This window comes from Mytilus trossulus, chromosome 13, assembly GCF_036588685.1.
Source record: "Mytilus trossulus isolate FHL-02 chromosome 13, PNRI_Mtr1.1.1.hap1, whole genome shotgun sequence".
Lineage (NCBI taxonomy): Eukaryota > Metazoa > Mollusca > Bivalvia > Mytilida > Mytilidae > Mytilus > Mytilus trossulus.
Genome location: NC_086385.1, coordinates 38,102,953 through 38,124,763, shown reverse-complemented (window position 1 = coordinate 38,124,763; position 21,811 = coordinate 38,102,953). Strand labels below are relative to the sequence as shown.

Genomic DNA, 21,811 nt, shown 5'->3' with positions numbered 1-21,811 from the left:
ACGTAAGGAACATATCCGATATGATTTGTGAAACGGTTATTACATAACGGTCAACCAACTCATGATGGCGTCCGTAAAATTTACGAAGGGATGATTTCAACTTCACCATTTGGAACTCTTGATTTCATAGCTTCCTTGTGAGCAGTAACCCTCTATCAAGAAAATCATGATAGGAAATGCAAGCACGGGAATATCGTATCAATTGGGAGACGTAAGTGTATCGCAGTACATGTACTTTTCTGTACCTTTGAAAATAATATTATGAAGCTATATCATCATGAAATGTTAAATTACAATAACAAACCTATTCACGAGAAAAAATCAAAACCAAAAATTTTTAATCAAATGGCTAATTCAAACGCTTTAACACATCAGACAGATGAAACAACTCTTAGTTCACTTTTATCCATAACCGTGCCGCTTATAACATGTATAAGATATTATCATGTCAAAATATTGGTTATCCAGGAAAGTATATGTGTAGTGTAACAATCAACCCGCAATCGGTTACAATACAGACTATTTATTGTGTATCAAGCATTGACTGATTTTTTGGTGTTTTAACGCCACTTCCGCACCACATTCCGGCTTTTTTTGTGAGGGTGAGTTTAGGATAGGATATGATTATTATGAAAACAGACAATCATTATCAATTAAGATAGAAGTCGAGTGCACCCGTACGAGCGGGGTTCGAACTCACAACCTCAATATTTACTGGCTATTGATTACAGTAGTAACTGTTATTAATTAGACCAGCTAGCTACCGATGCCTCTGTATAGAGCAAGAAGTATAATATTATATTAATATGAATATCATTTTAATTTCCATTCTATGTACATAAAATTTGGCAATGCAATGCTTTTAATTATGACCTGACATTCAATTTGCTTTAAAACCCGAAGATATAGTGTGGTGATACAGTTTATTGGATGCAGGTGCAGTAATATATGTAAATGAAGGCGCTTATAAAAAAGTATCAATAAATGTGTCCATCAAATGACAAAAAAAGCATCGTTTTACTTCCGTTCAAAGAAGGATTTATTTAAGTTTCTTTTCAGAGGAAAAGAACATATAACTTGTACTTGAATTGCTCTAAAAACAAAATGCTCTAGTTTTATTGATTTCGACGTTTATCTTTTGTTCAAAAAGGACTTCAATTTTCACATTACTGACTTACGTGAGCATGACATAGATATGGCAGTTAACTTTAGTCTAAGTTTGCAGAGAAGAGTTGCATGTAACCGTTCATTCAACATAACTTGTCATGTTGCAAGAAGACAATATGAAGTAGGATATTTAAAGCTTAAAGATGAATGTTCCTCTAAAGGTAAGATTAGCAGAAAAAAAAACATAACTCACAATACATCTGTATACCTGTGTTCACGAATACTAAATAATGGAATATATGTCTTGCTAATGTTTAACTATTTGTTATACACACATTCTAATCGTCCCCAAGTGTATCACAAGTCCAGTAAACAGCGCTTCGGATATCTATCATATGGTCATTTTTATAGATTTCCTGTTTACAACACTTTGACATTTTGGAAAAAAGTAAGGATTTTCTTATCCCTTAAAAAGATTATCTTAGCTGTATTTGGCACAACCTTTAGGTCCTCAATGCTCTTCAACTTTCATTTGTGTTTGTTTGGCTTTATGATTTTTTTTTTATTTGAGAGTCACTAAAGAGTCTTAAGTAGACAAAACGCGCTTCTGACGTATAAAATTATAATCTGCCACTGCTAGAGGACATTTCTTATAAGCAGCCCAGTAGTCAGCTCTTCGGTGTTGACATGAATACGAATTATATAGTCATTTGAATAAATTTCCGGTTTAAAAAAAAAATATTTTAAACCGGAAATTTCTGTTAACAAAACTTTGAATTTCTCGAAAAACTTAGGATTTTCTTATCCCATGAAAAGATTACCTTAGCCTTACTTGGCACAACTTTATTGAACTTTAAGTCCTCAATGTTCTTCAATTTTGAACTTGTGTGACTTGATAACTATTTCGATCTGAGCGTCACTGATTAGTCTTATGTAGACGAAACGCACGTCTTGCGTATTAGATTATAATCCTAGTACCTTTCATAACTTTTTTAATACCGAAGGGTTCATGCCATTGATTGTGGACGTTTCGCGCCCAAAGGTAAGACAAGCCCAGTATTCTTCACTTCGATGTTGACATGAATATAAATCATATGGTCATTTTTATAATTTTTTTGGTTTAAAAAACTTTGAATTTGTCGAAAAACTAAGGATTTTCTTATCCCAAGAATAGATTAACTAAGCCGAAATGGCCACAACATTTTGGAATTTTGGGTTCCCAATGCTCTTTAAATTTGAACTTGCTTGGATATATAATTATTTCGATCTGAGCCTCATCAAGGAGTCTGGTGTAGACGAAACGCGTGTCTGGCGTTTTAAAATATAATCCTAGTACCTTTGATAATTTTTAAGATTACTGGGTTCATGCCACTGATGGTGAACGATTCGTCCCCGAATGTATCACCAGCCCAGTAGTCTGCACTTCTCTGTTGACACGATTTTAAATTATGTGGTCATTTTTATAAAATTTCATGTTAACAACACTTTGAATTTCTCAAAAATTTAGGATTTATTTTCCCAGGAAAAAATTACCTAAGCCGTTTTTGCCACAAAGTTTTTGAATTTTGGGTCATCCATGTTCTTTAACTTTGTACTTGTTTGGATATACAATTATTTCGATCTGAGCCTCATTAAGGAGTCTGAGCGTCACCAATGAGTCTTATGTAGACGAAACGCGCGTCTGGAGTATTAAATTATAATCCTGGTAGTTCTTTGATAACTTTTTATACCACTCTTTTGATGCCACTGCTGGTGGATGTTTCGTCCCCAAGTGTAACACCACTCAAAAAACAGCACTTCGGTGTTGACATGACTATCTAACATATGGTCATTTTTAGAAGTTTCCTGTTTACAAAACTTTGAACTTTTCGAAAACTAAGAATTTTCTTATCCAATAAAAAATAATCTAACCGTTTTTGCAACAAATTTATGAAATTGTGGGTTTTCAATGCTCTTCAACTTTGTACTTGTTTGGCTTTTTTAAATATTTTGATCTGTGCGTTACTGTTGAGTCTTTTGTAGACGAAACAGGCGTCTGGTGTATTAAATTATAATCCTGGTACCGTTGATAACTTTTTATACCATTGGTTCGATGCTATTGCTGGTGAATGTTTTGTCCCCGATGATAGTACTAGGCCAGTACACAGCACTTCAGTGTTGACATGAATATCAATTATATGGTCATTTTTATGAAATTCCTATTGTTCAAACTTTGAATTTTTCTATTTTTCCGGTTAACAAACTTTGAATTTCTCAGAAAGCTAAGGATTTCTTTTCCAGGAATAGATTATCTAAACTGTATTTGCCACACCGATTTGGAATTTTCGATCCTCAATGCTCTTCAATTTTGAGCTTGTTTGCCTTATAACTATTTCGAAATGAGCGTCACTAATAAGTCTTGACGAATGAAGACGAAACGCGCGTCTGTCGTATTAAATTATAAACCTGGTTACTTTGATAATTTTTTTACCGTTCTTCTCAAACTATTGAATTGATGATTTGCATCACGTGTCTGAAATTTTTTACAATATTTTGTATCATGTTTATTATCTTCACATTTATAAGTGTTCTTTATTTAGTTGGCCATTTAGGCGATACTTTTGGCTTTCGTATAATTTTCAATCTCAGCATTACTTCAACAACCGCGGCTTGATTTGCTTTGGTTGATTATCTGTGTTTTAACGCCACTTTTAAGCACGACTTTTGGGATAGTTCTTGTCGGTCAGTTTGAATTGTTGGAGGAAGCCATAGTGCCCCGGAGAAAATCATAGACCTTCAACATGTTAATCATTGTCAATTAGGACTGTAGCTGAGTGTACCTGGATGATCGGGATTCGAACTCACAACTCGATGTTGACTGGCTAGTGATTACAGCAGTAACTACTTGGACCAGTCTACCACCGAGTCCCCACATCGCAGCATAAAAACTACTTGAAATGTCTATAGTGATACACAGATAAGGTTTCTTTTCTCAAGCTGCTTTCATGCACTGATGCAATATGTCTATGATTTAGGAGCTTCGTGAAAGAGGAAAAAAGACCAAGAAATAATCTGATGATTTAACATATTTCTTCGCTTTTCTATTGATTGGAGCGAGTTTTGATAAGTTGTGATAATAAGTGAGATTGCTTGAATGATGCAAATTGGTAGAAGGCCGAGTTGTCGGACAATACGTCGACTGCGAATTCACGAAAGTGTGTAAGACACGGATCGACAATGGTTTGAGAAATTGCATGTTTTCTTAAAAAAATGTGCGTTTTCTGTGAAAAAAAGATTGTTTTAAAAACAAATTAGGAAGTACAAAAACTGCATAAATGCGTCATATCACAAATGTTTCCGACTTGGTATGGTTACAAAGGATTTGCAGCTCAATAAATAGTATATAAAGTCTGTCATATAGTCATTCTCGTGTGATTTTTTTCTAGCATTATGGTATTCATGTGGCGGTACCAATACTTTCAGTTTCAAATTTCATGATATTTATTTGTCCCTTTCTACAGGTAAATTTGATACAGTTATCTTCATATCAATTACATCGATTACTATAGGACTGTTGATAATGGGTCTCGTCAAATTCAAACGTTTGGCATTAGAAGAACGCAAATACCAATTTAAAGGTAAATGAATCAAGACATGAGTAAGTATTATATTTTTTTTTCTCAAAACATCAATTGAATTTGATATTTTTAAAAACAGTCAGTTGAATTTGTCTTTTATATAGGCAGTGATAGTATTTACCATTTCATTTAACCTTATTTAAAACTTTGTTTAGCAATTCGTCAACCGAACCGATTGCGATACGATATGCATACACCAGAGGCAGATTTTTTTTTTTTTCGAATTTTTATTTCTATTAATTTGATCAATTCAGAATATGTTCTACATTAAAAACATATTTCTATTTTGTATTAGTTCATATCTTCTTTAAGATATACCAAAACAGGTACTTCAGATCTGACAAACAAACATATGTACCCTCTTAAAATGTTGTCCTGTTTTTTTAAATATCTAATACTATAAGTCAAAAAGTGTTCTACAACGATCACCAGTCATTCAGCTTTTATTTGATAAAAAAAATACATAAAGGTCCTACATACATATTTAGAAAATTACACTCATGCATAGGAACTATTTTATGTTAAATATGAACTACTTTCTGGTATGTGCTCTCTGGTTGGGCCGAATAAGGGGTGTTACACTTTAAAAATTTATATTCACGAATTTAAAGCGACAAGCACAATGTTAAAAAGAGGTATATTTATAAGGGCTATAAATATGCCTAAAAAAATTGTTTAAAAAAATGAGCGTAAATAATTTTTGACTTATAATTTGGTAGTCATTAATTGGCTATTATAATGTTTGCTAGTCCTCTTGTTACGGAATCAATATAAGGCGGATCTTATACAAAAGACAAAAAAAATTAGAGACATTATTAACTTTGTGGAAACGTAATGGAATTTTATGAAATTCTGCAACTTCTTCTCAATTCAAAGTAAGCATTTTATTTAATCGAATATCATAAGATATGTATGCTTTTCAATCAGACCACTAGCCAAATGACAAGGATTTGATTACCTTTATAATTTTAAAATATATTTTTTTTGAGCGAGCTTTGGTTTTATGTTGTTTGTTTCGTTCAGATTGAGTATGTTCCATTCTTATTCGATAAAAAACAAGTAACATGAACTATTCGTATATAACACATTAAAGATATGTGGTCATTTGATTTACTCTTGAATATTATAACTCTGCATGATTAAGAGTTTCTCATAAAAAGGTATTTTAAAGAATTTTAATTCAGTAATTTAAAGGCAGATAATGAAATTTTTACGACATTTCAATGCACAACACACAAAGATCGATCGCAAAATTAAGCATGTATGGCACTTCTAACTGTTAGGCAAATTTAGTTTTAAAAATCAAATATAAAACTTAAAAGAGCAAACAGCATAGTTAATGATTTCGTTATCGACACGGCAGCACACAAAACTTTTTACAAAATCAAATATATAAATACAATGCACATAATGCATAAAACTTTTTTATTTCAGCAAATTATTCTAACCTGTGTAATATGAAGAAGGAACATCAACAGTCTGAAGTCTAGATGTAACAATTTTGCTGATGAGTCTTATGTAGACGAAACGCGCGTCTGACGTATTAAATTAAAATCCTGTTACCTTTGATAATTTTTTGCAAGCACACTTTCTGAATACATGTTGTGGAAGAAATGACACATGGACATCTTTTGTTGAAATGTGAAAATGTAATGAATTTAAATTAACAAGTTTTAAAAATAATAAACAATTAAATGTTTACAATAACAAAGATTCAAGGAAAACTATATCTTCTCCTTTTTCATTGTTTTATGTTGTTAACACGCATGCTATGTTTACCCTTCATATCGGTACACGCACATATGTATGTTTATTATTGAATGAACTACATTTTTAAGCTCTATGTTAACCAAATTTATATGAGTCTATGTACAGAATAACATAATAATAATTAATTACAGTTAATGAGTGTAGTTGATATTTGGTGTTGAATTTGTTATTAGGTCTTTCCACTTTTCGTGAAAAACCCTTTTGTTTTTCTTCTGATTATTTTTTGTTATACTTCTGCCGTCTGAAACGCTTTTTGTTTTACGACATATCGAATGGATTTTTGGCCAATGTTGTTGTACGGTAATGCGTATTTCAAAACTGACCATGTGTGTCCGATGACTAAATCTTATTGGAGTTATCTTTCTGTGTCTTCTTTTTCCTGTTATCCCTATATTTCCAAAACCGTAAAAGATTTTCACAAACTGTTTTCACCTACTTGTTCGTCTACTCTTAAGAATGCTTTGGTTTATCTTGACTGGGATGATCTGATGACATCTTATGGGAGTTCTTTCCCTTTATAAATTTAAGAAACGATATGTTGGATAAATTCACACATTTTAAGTCGTAGAGGCTTAAAATCTTTTGGTATGGAGTCCTTGGTTCATTTGGCAGAGATTGAGGTTAAGGTCAAAAGTCAAAATGATGTTCTAAATTTGGATTTTGCTTGTTATCTTTATGCAAAAGAAACTGTAACAATTAATGATATTATGTGTTTTCCAAAGAACTGTTTAAGGCGCAACCATTTAAGTCGAAGTGTTTTGGTCAACCCTTATAGGAGTTTTCTCCCCTTTTGTATTTGAAATCGGTATTTCTGCACAACCATACACGTGATTGAACTGCGGTCGTTTGATTTGTGATCATTGACCTTAAACATTGAAGTCAAGGTCAAAGGTCATAAATGTTCTAGATTTCAAACTTTTCTAAAATTTCTTTCTTGTTCATTATACAACAATTAAGTCTTCTGCATAACCGATTATTTTTTTCTTTTCATATCAGTTAAAGGTACAAAATTACATCAACAAGGAGTGACATTTTCTAACATCTTTTTTTATATTTCATTGTTATTATCGAGATGGAAAGACCTGCAATTGTTCTCTGGAGAATTGTTTTTGTTTTGTTTTATTGAATTTGTTTCAATTTCTTTGATGTTTTATACGATTGCAGTAAAATGCGAATTGATATGAATCATTATATTATACATGTAATAGATATGGTGTCATTTAGGTTTTGAAATTTAAGAACCAAATTATTTCTTGCAAATGTCTTAATTTGTATTATAAATGGTAGCTATAGGTATTGATAGAATTTGTTCATACTTGCGCGCTAAAACGAAGTATATGTGTTCAAAATGAGAAATTAAGCTACAGGTTGTGAAAAAAAAATGTCATATTTGTATGAATTATACAGGAAAACCCTCATTTCGTGATTGGAAGCTAAACAAAACGATAGAATTTTAAAATAAAATACAAAACGATAGCTTTTAGAAAATGGTTTAAGAATACAAAAAAAAGATTGAATCACTGTACGTTTTTTCCTGCTAAAAAAAGGGGAAAATGCACTGTTTCAGAGTAGCCAATTTAAAAAATAAATAAAAAATCAACCAAATATAATTTTTCACTTGTAAAAATATTAATATTTATAAGTAACAATCTTATAAATTTGCTCTTTTAACTAAAAAATTCACATTCCTGCATTCCTGCATTATTTTTTTTACTGATTATGTTCTCTGTTATTTACAAATCAAGAAAGAACATATCACCTTAAAACTTATTGGGCAAAACTTTTAGGAATGTCAAGTGTTGCTCGTAAAGAAACTCTTAATGTTTAGTCATTAGTACAGTTTCTTATTGACAATGTATATTTGTTGAATATGACGATATTGTTTTCAACAAATTTACGGCCGTATGGTCCCTTAAGAACGATTTTTGTCGACCTCTTCTTATTTTCAAATGAGTCAGAGATTTTTCAAAAACTTTTCAAAAACTAGATGAGCTATGAAGCATGATCATTACATTTCACGTTTATATATGTATTGAAGATTTGAAAATGAAGATGTGGTATGATTGCCAATGAGGCAACTGTACACAAGAGATCAAAAATGACAGAGACATTAAAAACTATAGGTCACCGTACGGCCTTCAACAATGAGCCAATCCCATACCGCATAATCAGCTATAAAAGGCCCCGATATGACAATGCAAAACAATTCAAACGAGAAAATGAACGGCCGTATTCAAATAAAAAGAAATGAATCTTTTTATTAACAAACCAAAAAAATTTGATTGGACACGGTGTGCTACTCTTCAAATTGTAGACTTTTACATTCAATTTGTCATACATCTATTCTATCATCTCAGACCTAGAATTAATGACAAACGAGACGTTTTAAAGAGGTAGAGCCAATTTGCCGGTTTTTTTTTTTATTCGATAAGATAGGTAAATCATGTTTATAATAGCCCGATAGATGCTAATTATACTACATGAAAATACGTTACATTATTTGAGGTCAATACTATTGATGTCTTTATATTGATTTTATTTTATTATTACCATCCTTTATGCAAGGTACCATACCACGTAACTTGTCAGGGAGCCAAATAATATCGAATAAGTTCAAATCGTATTTTATCATTCTGAATATATGTAGATCTATATTTGTCCTGCTCTTTTAAGGTTTTATCGTCTATAAGATAAGATAAGATAATACATGTATATATTTCTTACATCAGTTGTTCATAGAACACCCTGTGTTACTAACACATGTTATATTGCCTTTTCTGGTATTTTAACAAATCGACCCTTCGTTGTGATACAGATGGAACAGCTTCTTGATGTTTTACCTAAAATCACAATTTGTTGTGTAATTGATTTCTTCTGTTGTGTTGTTTTATTTTCTGATGACTTATGGACCGGTGTAGCAAGTGTAGGAACGGTGGAAAAACTTCAATTTAAGTATCTACACAGTTTGTGAATTTGCAGCAAGATTGCTGTTGACTGCATTTGTTACATATAATACCATGTTCAAAAACGGTTTTGAAGAATTGTTTCTATTGTTTTGAAACTTGTATACAAAGGCGTTATTTTAGGTTATGTGTATATTATACCCGCAACATTTGGGCTTTATAGCTATAGAATCAATTCTCGTGTTATTGGTTATTTACAGGCACCTACATCAGTTTGACGACAGTTATTCCTAGATAATGGAATAAATGTAAACACATGAATAGAAAGTAAGTCAAGAGAATGGACAGTCATAGAAATGCACACAATAAGCGATACATTTTTGTCTTCTTTAATACATGTTAAATGATAAACTAGTCAACTTTATAGTCAAAATATACCAGAGTGACTCTATTAATTAAGCAATCATCCGAAAACATATGATTGAAACATTGAAATTTAATATAACAACACAAAAAAATCAATTAATCTGAGCGAGATTCTTCAAAATCCTCATTTATTAATAGTTATGTGCTCTACTGATGGAGCCACATCGATGATTATCTATAAATTACTTACTAAGGAGCTATAACTGTTATATATAGGGTTAAATTAACTATTGATCACATATGTCATAATATATGTTAATCGAGATACTGATCAGAAAGCATATTTATTTTTTGATTTTATTGCAAATTTTATTTTGTCGGCACTTTTTGAACTTGGCCTTTTTGTGAAAAAAAAATCCCGGGAAATTGTCCCTACCTCTTTGACTTTGATGACAAATATTATGTACCGACTTCAAACTAATGCATGCTGGTTTTGACGTATAGATATTAGGTATTTTTATGGCTCGGTTCCTTATACATTCCGTCAGTGTGAAATTGTTATCTGGTTATTTTTTGTCGTATTGTCATCCATTCTTACTTATTTGTATTGCCTGTATTCCATTTTCTTTCTCTAATTACATATTTGTTTGTTGTCCTAGTGATTAAGATTATCATACAATGTTGAACACTGTACCTGACGTTTGAAATTTTGTCATATTATTTACATTTGTTTTGTTTACATAGTTTTCTCAGTATAATGAACTTTTATGCGACTGTCAATTGATGCATCTCTTTATTTTCAGAAACTATGTCTTCGTATATTGTGAAGTTTAGCCAACTTAAAACTAGGTCTAATTACCAATTTTCTATATTAGAAAACGCCTGTACAGTCTGTTGTTATTCTCAGATGACTCGATTTGAAGAGTTTATTCCTATTCCATTGATTTTCACTGGTTAGTTCTTCTGTTGTACTCTTTCGCCTCTATTTTGGTTGGTTTTGGGGCAGTTGTCGCTTAAACAAAACTAGTGTTTTTGCTGGAATCGGATAACAATAAAATTTGAACCACTAATAACCGAAAACAGCAATGTTATTGTATTTCAAACAAGAAAACAGAAAACAGTGATTACAAAAAAAGTAAAAAAGGTTAAAAAGAGTTCACAAAAATATATTTCCAAAATAACAGTTATCAAATGTGAAAATGCACATAAACCTGAACAGATTAACTCTTGTTCCCTCCCTTTCCTATGTATAATATCATCATGACTGCAATATTCCCCATTTAACCTAATTCGTTAATAATGCATTTCAATCATTGGATTGAAAACAGTAACTGTTAGCCAACCATTCTGTTAAATATATGACAGACACAAAAACAAAAATCATAATTATAATTGAAAATCAGAAGCAGGGTTTTTCTCATTATTAATCTATAATATGTATTCCTATAGTTGCATCATGGTGTGAATCAGATCTGTTGTTCCCAGGTTTTTATTAAAACACGACCTTTAGCTATCATATTCCGGTTTTCGAGCTATTTGTAATTCAACTTGATAAATACTAATAATTTCAACTTTCAATTATTTTGAACTTAAGCACTTCCCATTGTTGACTTATTATTAACGGAAGTTGTGCCGGTAACATAATGTTACAAATTTGATTATTCATGCCACAATACGGAAATAAATAAACGATAACAATATCTGAAAACAATGAAAATTTAATTGCAATTTAAATCTGGAAATACTTTAAATAACAGAAAAGTTAACGTTGAAGCGCTTGTACCACCAAAGAGGATAACAAAGACCAAATAAAAAGGTAAAATGATATCCATCATTCATCAATGTCAATTTACAATATATACGCAAATGTGTATAAATTTTTGTAACGTTTTGCAAGAGCTTGATTTAAGAGTGTCAACTCTCATATACATAGTAATATATATGATGGATACACATTTTTGCATACAGTACATGTATGTAGGTCTTTTAGTCATTAACTCGTGATTTTAATTAGTATTTGATACATTAAAAAGACTAAACAACGTGTTTTGTCCTATTTGTTGGAAGAAAAAAACATACCTTCAATAAGGTAAAACTACATGAGGGGCGAATAAAAAGGGACGAAAGATACCAAAAGGACAGTCAAACTCATAAATCTAAAACAAACTGACAATGCCATGGCTAAAAATGAAAAAAAGACAAACAGACAAGCAATAGTACATTTGACACAACACAACACGAACCCCACCAAAATCCTGCTTCACATGTGGCACCCGTCGTGTTGCTTATGTTATAACAAATCCGGTAAAAAGTCTAATTCGGTAGATCACATTCATGAAAGGGAAGGAGATTGTAGTTACGACGTAAGGAACATATCCGTTATCATTTGTGAAACGGTTATTCCATAACGGTCAACCAAATCGTGATAGTGTCCGTAAAATTTACGAAGGGATGATTTCAACTTCACCATTTGGAACTCTTGGTTTAATAGATTCCTTGTGAGCAACAACCAAGAAAAATCATGATAGGAAATGCAAGCACAGGAATATCGAATCAATTGGGAGATATATACCACGTATGCAGGTGCTGCTGGAATGTTGCTACTTAGAAATGGAAAGTTCACAATTAGAAAGCTGAAATCTTATCTTTTGTCGTAAAGTTTGTTTTCAACCGAACCTCATTGTCAATTTCTAGATGTAAGTCAAGATATGAAGCAGACTTTACTATATCTGTAGTATCCTTTATCTTTAGTTCGATGGGATAGATGCGTTCCACATAGTCACCAAATTTTGAATTATTTAGTGAAAGAACATCATCTATATCGCGCAAAGTAGAGTTAAAGGATAATGCTTACTTCTTATCTTTCTTCGTAAGAAGTTCCTGCATGAAGTCAGCCTCATAATAATAAAGAAATAAGTCGGCAAGTAGAGGTGAACAATTTGTTCCCATTGGAATGCCGACAGTCTGTTGAAAAACACGTCCTCCAAACGTAACAAATATGTTGTCAATCAAGAAATCAAGCATCTTGATAATATCAGTTTCAGAGACTTTTTTGTTTGAATCAAAGTGATCCTTTACAAAGTAGGATCTATTCCTCCCTAAGACAAGATACTTTTATTTACGTTGGCCATTTCTTTTGATGAAGCAAAGCAATACCAACTCTTTCATTTTGTCTTTTAGTTTAGAATGTGGAGTACTTGTGTAAAGAGTAGAAAAGCGAAAGATACTAGAGGCACAGTCAAACTCATAAATCGAAAATAAACTGACAACGCCATAGCTAAAACTTAAAAAAAAAAACACAAAAAGCTAGAGACTGAGTAACACGAACCCCACCAAAAACTGGGGGTAATATAAGGTGTTCTGGAATGGTAAGCAGATCCTGCTCCACATGTGGCTCCCGCCGTGATGGTCGTGTTCTTAAAAACCCAGTAATTAGCCTAATTTGGTAGATCACATATAAGAAAAGGGAAGGAGATTGTAGTTACAACGTAAGAAACATATCCAATATCATCAGTTCAAATGTTATCCCATAACGGTCAACAAACGCGTGATGGCGTCCGTAACTTTCAAACAATAAACGATTAGTATATATACAAACAATACAAATCTGGAAGAAGACATGCGACATTTGAGTATTAGCAATGGGTGCATCAATTGCTGATGACTTGCTATCAGGTCCATTTTTTAGCAAGATTGTCCGTGATGCATGGATGAGATGCTTACTCATTGAAAGCGTTTATATACTGACTTGGTTTAACATTTTTTATCATCATGATCCACTTTTAGGAGGTTTCTTTCTATACACGCTTTATCAATAACATTATATTATTTAACTGCAATACGTTATGCCATACTTCATTGCCTATATATGATGACGGACATATTTAAGACGTTAATAATTTATTTTAATTCGCTCGCTGCTATTTGAAAAGGCACTATGTCATACCTTCCAAAAATATGTCTACAAATCTCATTGAATTTCCAGGAACGAAATATTTTTGTAATAATTCTTGAATTCTTTTCTTCAGACAAAGTTATTGGAACATGTTAAACATGTCAGCAATTGTAACTCTGATTGCAATATTAGCTCAGATCCAAATGGTTTCAGGTATATTATGTAAGAGCATTTAAATTTTAAGCGCATGCACGGTGTACTATAACTACAAACTATATCCAAAGATGTTAAATAAAAAAAGCAATATGGCTGAATATATCAAGTGTACATCTAAAACTCGAAATCATTCAACAAGTGAAACCATAGCCGTATTGACCACAATTTGTTTTTTAAACTTTTGGTTCCCAAACCTGCAACTTTGTTCTGCTTATTTTTTGGCTTTCGAACTTTTATCACCAGAGCGTCACTGGTTAATCTTGTGTAGTTGAAACGCGCGTCTGGCGTATTAAATTTTATACCTGGCACCGTTTGTTACCTATTATTCGTGTGTGTTTCTGTCCTATGTGTTCTCCTTTTTTTCTTGTATTGTAGTCCTACAATGAAATGTTGTCATTTCAATGTTATAGTTAACATTGCCATAAAAGCTGGAGGTTTGACATGCCACAAAGCCAGGTTCAACTTACCATTTTTTGTTTATTGAAATGTCCTTTGTAAAGCTAAATGGCCATTTTTATATAAAGTTCATTTCTGTTTGTGGTACATTTTAATGTTATGCTTCTGTTGTGGCGTACTTCTCCTATTATATTTGATGTGTTTCTCTCAGTTTTAGCTTTTTTGTATTTTTTCTCAATCGATTTATGAATTTCGCGGTATAGTACTGTTGCCTTTATTCGCAACGCCATTGTAAAAAACGATAAAGATCAAAAAGACAAACAGTATAAATTTCTGAATATTTTAACACCAATAAGATACTCTTCAACACGACACCAACATTAGCAGCTATAGTAAATCAAGTAATACAAAACCGATTTAAAGGAGTTAGTGTTCAAGATTGATTGATTGATTAGTGGTTACTACACGTCTAGTGGCAAACATTTCATACATGTACAGGACGAAAACAAGTGACAATAAATACTATAGGAAGGTCTTGTTATAGAGACCATCTGGGATGATAGTCAGGGAAATTTTGACTTCCACTGGAAATGAGGGTAAACTGGATAAGAACAGAAATTGTACCTTGCAACAGGCCACCTATGGACCCCTAAAAGAGTTGTTGCAAGTGATCTAAACGTTCAAACAGCGTGACATTCTCTTTTACACAAGGCATCGAATTTAACGTCCCCATCCTGACTGGACGTGGCTGCAAACTTGATAAATCCCGCACACCCAAACGGACGCTTCACTTTGGAAAACGTTTTACTGCCTGTCGGAAGAAGACCAAGTGATCCTATTTCGAATCCACGTTCACCCTAGATATGTGTTACTAAGATGTTATATAATTATAAGATAAAGAAGTTTAGACTTCGGTGGATAGCTTTCTCATATATATCATCGTCATATCTTACATTTGTGTTGAGTAACTAAATAAATTAGAGTGGCATTAAACGCCAAATACTTTCAAGACACCTTACATTCAATTTTTCGAATTTCCCTACATTCTTTTTAACTTTAACATGTTTAAGTCAGGTCATTGACACTAGTGTTGTACACAATGCATTATTTTTTTTTAAAAGTAGAACAATAAGAAATATTTTACACTTTTGCTTTTATAACAATTATATCAAAGATTGAGACTGATAATTTAGCAGGATATCTAAAATAAAAAGCAAAACATATTGTTAAAGGAGCATAAGTTAATAAATTCATATCAACCGATTTTAATCAAATTCTCATATTGTATTTATAACAATGTTAAACATTATCCAAAATAGTAAAAGTCTAATATAAACAATTAATAGGGCATGGGCATGAACATGGATAGCTTCGTGTCCTGTGTATTATAGTCTAGACGCCATCTAATAAATAATGGAGTTGGCCTCAATAGTCGATGACCATATAAGCGATGTATATATAAATATAGATATGAATAGATTAAGCAAACTCGTGCTGTTGGATTATTCTAGGTCTATATAATTTTATACTATAGATGAAAAATAAATGTGTATCCTCGATTTTAATAAGTTTTGTGGATCGAATCAACCAATTAATAGATTTACCCTTGTTTCACTTTCAATGTTGAAATTCTTTTCCTTCAAATAACTTTACACATACATTACACGTATTATCCATCTCAAGCTAACGGGTTAACTTGAGGTTTATATGAAAACAGATTCAAGGAGGCCGAATTATTCACTTCCACGTGAGTAATTCATTATTAATGGGTTTTTTAGCTTATTTTAACCAAATCGAACCATCCTGGCTCCTAAAAGTAAATAATTATTTCACTTTTTGCATTTCATTATAGATTGAGCAAAAATATATATATATATCATATTTTTTATATATCTCGTAGCAAGTGGCCCTTTAGGTGTAATACCACCAAATCATAGTACGTCCCATCCGGTTGTATACAAAAGTAGGTCGAAAAAAATTATTACCTTGAAATTGACAGTTGTAGGTAATTAATCATACAATTTATTGCAGTTAAACATTTCTGTGTCATAAAGATATGTCTTGGGTATTTCAAAACACCCTTGGAATTTTTTATTTGGGATTTGAATAGAATAGTTTGTAATCTTGAGATAACATGGTGAAAACACCTTTTTACACAGATACAATAAGGGGAGAAACTTGATTGGTTAACTTTCAATGATGTTTATTTTCTTATATGCATGACATGATATGTGAATTTTTTTCTATAGTACTGGACAGGATAAAATTTTACTCATGCCAAGTATTTCTTTATTTGAAATAAAGATAAATTCTGCCCCTTTTTTTTACGGACAGCTGTTAATAGTATGTTGAACTCTTAGTGACTTTCTTATGATTTTAAGTTGCTGTTCGTAAAACGTACAACACACATTTTCTTTTGGTCATGTTATTAATGTCGTATCCGTATTAAAATGTCAATTACCCGAGGGATGATGCAATAATATAAATAACAGTTGTAAATTTTAGTGAATTTACGTGAGTTCTGTGTTATTTGGTTCACGCATCATTGTAAATATAACGGAATTTAATGACACTGTCGTACAAAGAGAGAGGTTTAGCGTTATAAAACCAGGTTAAATACACGATTTTCTACATTTGAAAATGCCTGTAATAAGTCAGGGATATGACAGTTGTTGTCCATTCGTTTGTGATGTGTTATGTCATATGGATTTGCCATTAGTGACTTTCCGATTTGATTTTCCTCTGATTTAGTTTTTTTGTGATTTTACTTTTTTCTATTTAATATTCATAGTTATATAGAGACTGAAGTTAAGCGAAAAAAAGGGAATGTAGGTAGCATTGTATTCATAAATTCTTCAATTACAGGCATTGGAAACGACACAATTAAAATGAAGGTTCAAAAAGGCGAAACAGTTGTTTTAAAATGTTCTACTTCTGAAGGTGAACCGTCCTGGTTAGGACCAGATGTCATCAATTCGGGAGAAAAAGAGCTAGCTTACTTTTTAAAAGACAAACATAACCCAACTCTGAATCAAACCAAATATTCACTGGCGGAAAATGAAGGAAGTTATGATCTGTTAATTGGGAATTTCCTGAAAGCAAACACTGGTTGTTATAAATGCAGATTTGAAAATGATGGACTATTTAACGAGACGAGGTATTACGTATCTTTGTTAGGTAAGTATACTGTCTTGCATCACGATTTAAATCGTTGATTCCTAATGAGTAAACATAAAGGGATAAAAAAATAATAACTTTTGACCTAACGTTTATATATACATGCATTATATTGTTGTTTATTCTTCTACTTAATATGTTTGTTCTTGGTTTTGATTCTTTTTCTAGTATCGTTTATCAAATGTTCTTCTAATTATAATCAAAATCTTACTTGAAAGATGTGGTCTTTTTAACTTTATACTATAATAAGAAAAACATTCGATAGAATCAACAATAAGATACTTTAAAAACAAAATTATTGATGATTATAGATTTATTTATTGATTAGTGTTTTTAAAGCATTCTGGCAAATATTTCATTGTTTTGTTTTTTAATGAGAACAAACAACGATAACATGGATAATAAATAGATGGATTCTGCTAACTGAATATTCCAAAAAGAATACTTTGACATTAGAATAATAAGTTATAAAAGATATGTTGTATTGGAACATTATTTTAGCCTTGCAAAATGTATTTTAATGCATTGTTACTATAGTTACTCTGTAGAGAACGTGATATACAGACTGGTACGAATTTTTTTTTAAAAATCATTGTTACCAAAAGCATGATATTCATTGTAACCTTAATGCACTGACATGGGTGGGTATTTATACATTTTGCATTGTCAGACAGATATCCCTAAGCTATAGTTTTACAGCCGTTGCAACAACAAAAATCGGGAATCATTGCCTTTACCTCTTCCAACTCTTGGCATTACAAGGAACATGAGAAATGTCATTAAAATTAATTAAAAGTTTAGTGACTTTAACTATTTAAACAATTTAATTGATAATTGAATATTTTTTTCATTGTATGTGCACCTCAAAGACAAAGAATATGAAACCACAACAAGAACTTTTACAGCTGGAAGCTTCCGGAAAACATCAAGTATAACGAAAATTGCAAAGACAACCAATTTTCAAAGTAAGTACAGTAAATCCACTAAAATGTTAACAAAACTTTAATACAAGTTTACATCATTAAAATTCATAGGGGTAGATATTCATGATATTATTAATTTTAGTAAAAAAAGTACATTATGATTTTGATTAAATTTGGCAACACACTTTACTGTGTTATGCATGTATATTTTAATACATTTCTATCTGTTGCAGTTCCAAATGATCTAGAAGGAAACAACGAACACACTTTAATAATTTTGCTTGTTATGATTCCTATTGTTCTGCTTGGAGGTTCTATAACAATTGTTGTAGTTCTAGCCAGAGTAAAAGGGACATCTATTGGTAAGAAAACACCCGCTATAACAAAAGTTGTAGATAGAAAGAGAAATATCTGACACATCTGTCATAAATACTCTGTTTCTTAAGGGTGTACTTATACTAAGTCTAAGTATGTGTGTCAAATGGCTGGACGCCTTGGTGTTTTTGCCTCTATTCAGTGTTAAAAAAATATGCCCCATAACACACATTTGTCTTTTCATATTTGACTTCAACATCTCGTAAAAGGTTATTAACCAAAATTAAAGCAGATTTTATATATTTCTTTCTTTTTGAGACCCAGACACAGATAATGCAAAAGTTCAAGTCAGATTTTGGATTTTGTCCGTTAACTAATGATCATTAAACTGATAGTGTCAATCTCGAATTTTAAACATTTTATAATTTCACCTTCTGTTATTCCTAAAATCAAAAACAAACCAATATCAAACTTTTTTTAAATTATTTGTAAAACATCCACTGATGATGTTCCCGATTTCGCACATGAACATTACTTCGTGGTAAGGTTGTGAGAGATTTTCTTCCCTCCGTCCCTTTTTATTGTCGATCAGTTGAATACAAAAGATGCCTGATAGGCTGACGAGTAAAAAGACACCAAACGTACATTTAAAACTCAAGTAGAGAAACATTAAAAACTAGTTCAGCCAGAATACAAAATATAGTAAAGTATATAACTTTATACAAATCTTAAATACTATAAAACAAAAACTCGTAAACCAAGACGACTGGCTCTCGTGTGCTTTGGAAACCTTATTAATTGCCTCGTTAAAATGCTATGGTCAATACCAATTATAAAATTGTATTGTAACTCATTAAACTTAGTCAATTTTCTTTCAAACTATGAAACCAGTGAAATTAATACTCACTGATAATTCAACACTAACCGTAAAAGAAAACCTCTGGTTTGAGTGTACAAGGACTTAAAAAAAAGTGTATTGGGATGATTAAATTATGTAATAATATAAGCTTACCTTTTTATAAATGTCTTTGTTTCTCGTAATTTCATATCACAAGCCTTTTAATGTGAAATGCATCAACTTTCAAATTTTTATTGCTTTAAAAACTGCAACCACTCCAATACTATATTTAAATATTGTAATGTAGGTTCCTCTTCAAGTCTAAGGCGGCAAAAAGCATCCACTTGGTTCTTGCAAAATATAAGGTATATTTTTGATGTATCTTCGTCAAATTCGGCCCATTAAAACAGACCATACTGGAGAGTAATACATATACAATAACTGTTCAGTGTCTTTAAATAGCAGCTATATTTGTACGAAGCCCGGAAACAAGGTGTAATCGAGCTTTAAGAGAGCTATTACACCTGTTTCGAGCCGAGTAAAAATACAGCTGATATCTAAAGACACAAAACAGTTGTTGTCTTTATCCTTCAATAATTCTGTATAATATTTGTGTTTTGAAAGACACAAAAACACATTTTTTTCCGATTTGAAACCCCTTGAGGCCCATGTAGTAATACGATACAGTAATCACACATTAAGCTGCGAAACGGGTTCGTAAAAAAAATAATCTCGAATGGTCAACATTGCAACATCAATAATACTTCGCTCAGGGTGAATAATTATATATTTAAACTAATTTCAACAGTAAAAAACAAATAACAAAACATTGTCCAATTTGAAACAGGATTCTACGAGTTGTCCTACGCTTCAGACTCGACATTCGTTAAACATGCACGCTGAAATTGACATGGTTGTTTAAGTTACACAACCACACACATTAAATTTTTGAAATCGATAGAAAAGACTGCTGTTCATGTGTGTATGTTATCAGAAAAATTATGTGATACTTTTGCTCTAAAGAAATGTTTGAAAACAAACAGAACGTATAAAAGTAACCGTCAAATCGCAATTGATAAGTCATTGGCATGCGATAGCAATACACATCCTGAGGTCACGCCGGTTCATACAATACTCAGTCAGTCAGTGGGTGGAGCTTCAAAGGATATCTGTATAGTATACAGATACAGAATAGCGATATCCGTAGGGCTATATCTGTATAGTAGAACACCCAATTGTAGGATGAATATAAAAAATAAAATAGGTTCCACTCCAAAGTATCAATATCAAACTATGTAGAAAATTTACGTATCAAACGAAAGGTGAATGGCATGTTTCACATTCACGTGATTATTTGTAACAATTGTGAAAAGGTACATAGAACGGTAACGGCAACAAACAGAGCATGTCCGGAAACACTGACACAGATACTGATGATACTACTAACCGAACTTTTCTTCTGTGCAATATTTGTTCTCAGTTTATGGGAGTAGATGCCAAAAAAATTGAACATCAATTTTAATTATAATGTTTAAGCTCACTTGTTAGAAGTTGATATCGGTAAAACTTCCGCTATAACGAAAGAGTAAAACACACTGGTCAAATAATTTTCAATTTGAATTTCTAGTTCCTAAATTGATATAGTATCTAGTATACTGTTAATATAATTTTAGGTGAAATGTTAGAATCCCTTCCTTTATCATGTCAAAGAGATACAGAAAGGTAAAATAATTTAATATTAAATGATTAATCAATATTGAAACAGACATACAATTGAGAATGGAAATGGGGAATGTATCAAAGAGAAAACAACCCGATGTCTTGATGAGGACTTTTGATTGTTATATTACTGTTGCCTTTATGTTACATTGACAAAAAAAGTCGATCTTTTTTTAAATATCGATCTTTGGTCCAGTGTAAACGGGTAAGATCGATCTTCATTCGAACTTAAAAGTCTACCTCTAGAGGTGGTTTAAAAAAGATCGATCTTATTTGAATCGATATTTTTTTTGTTTTTTGGTGTAAACGCTTAGAAAGACCACGATCGATATTTTTTAAGGTGTTTGTTATGTTTAAATAGGAAAATATTGGTCAGACCGGTTCTTTTTATGTTGTAGTGTAAACACACTTGATAAAATAATATCTATCTCGATCGATCTTGCTTATACAATGTAAACGCGAAATGGTCTTTTAAGAATCGATTCAAATTCGTTTCCAGTGTAAACGGGGTCTTACACTGGCAACGAAATTAAATCTTTCTTTATTTAAATCGTTCTTTAAAAGACCAT

At 31.8% G+C, this 21,811-nt stretch overlaps 2 protein-coding genes across 2 annotated transcripts; both read left to right on the top strand.

Moving 5' to 3' along the window:
- The first annotated feature begins 1,156 nt into the window (after window positions 1–1,156).
- LOC134693914 (uncharacterized) lies at window positions 1,157–6,573 on the top strand. Its single transcript, XM_063554849.1, has 3 exons — window positions 1,157–1,328; window positions 4,608–4,724; window positions 6,159–6,573. The coding sequence occupies exons 1-3, from the start codon at window positions 1,196–1,198 to the stop codon at window positions 6,212–6,214; spliced, it is 306 nt and encodes a 101-aa protein (XP_063410919.1). The 5' UTR covers window positions 1,157–1,195; the 3' UTR covers window positions 6,215–6,573.
- A 7,222-nt stretch (window positions 6,574–13,795) lies between these two features.
- On the top strand, window positions 13,796–21,249 carry LOC134694360 (uncharacterized). Its single transcript, XM_063555363.1, has 5 exons — window positions 13,796–13,871; window positions 17,136–17,447; window positions 18,317–18,412; window positions 18,604–18,732; window positions 21,197–21,249. The coding sequence occupies exons 1-5, from the start codon at window positions 13,808–13,810 to the stop codon at window positions 21,247–21,249; spliced, it is 654 nt and encodes a 217-aa protein (XP_063411433.1). The 5' UTR covers window positions 13,796–13,807.
- Window positions 21,250–21,811: the final 562 nt, after the last annotated feature.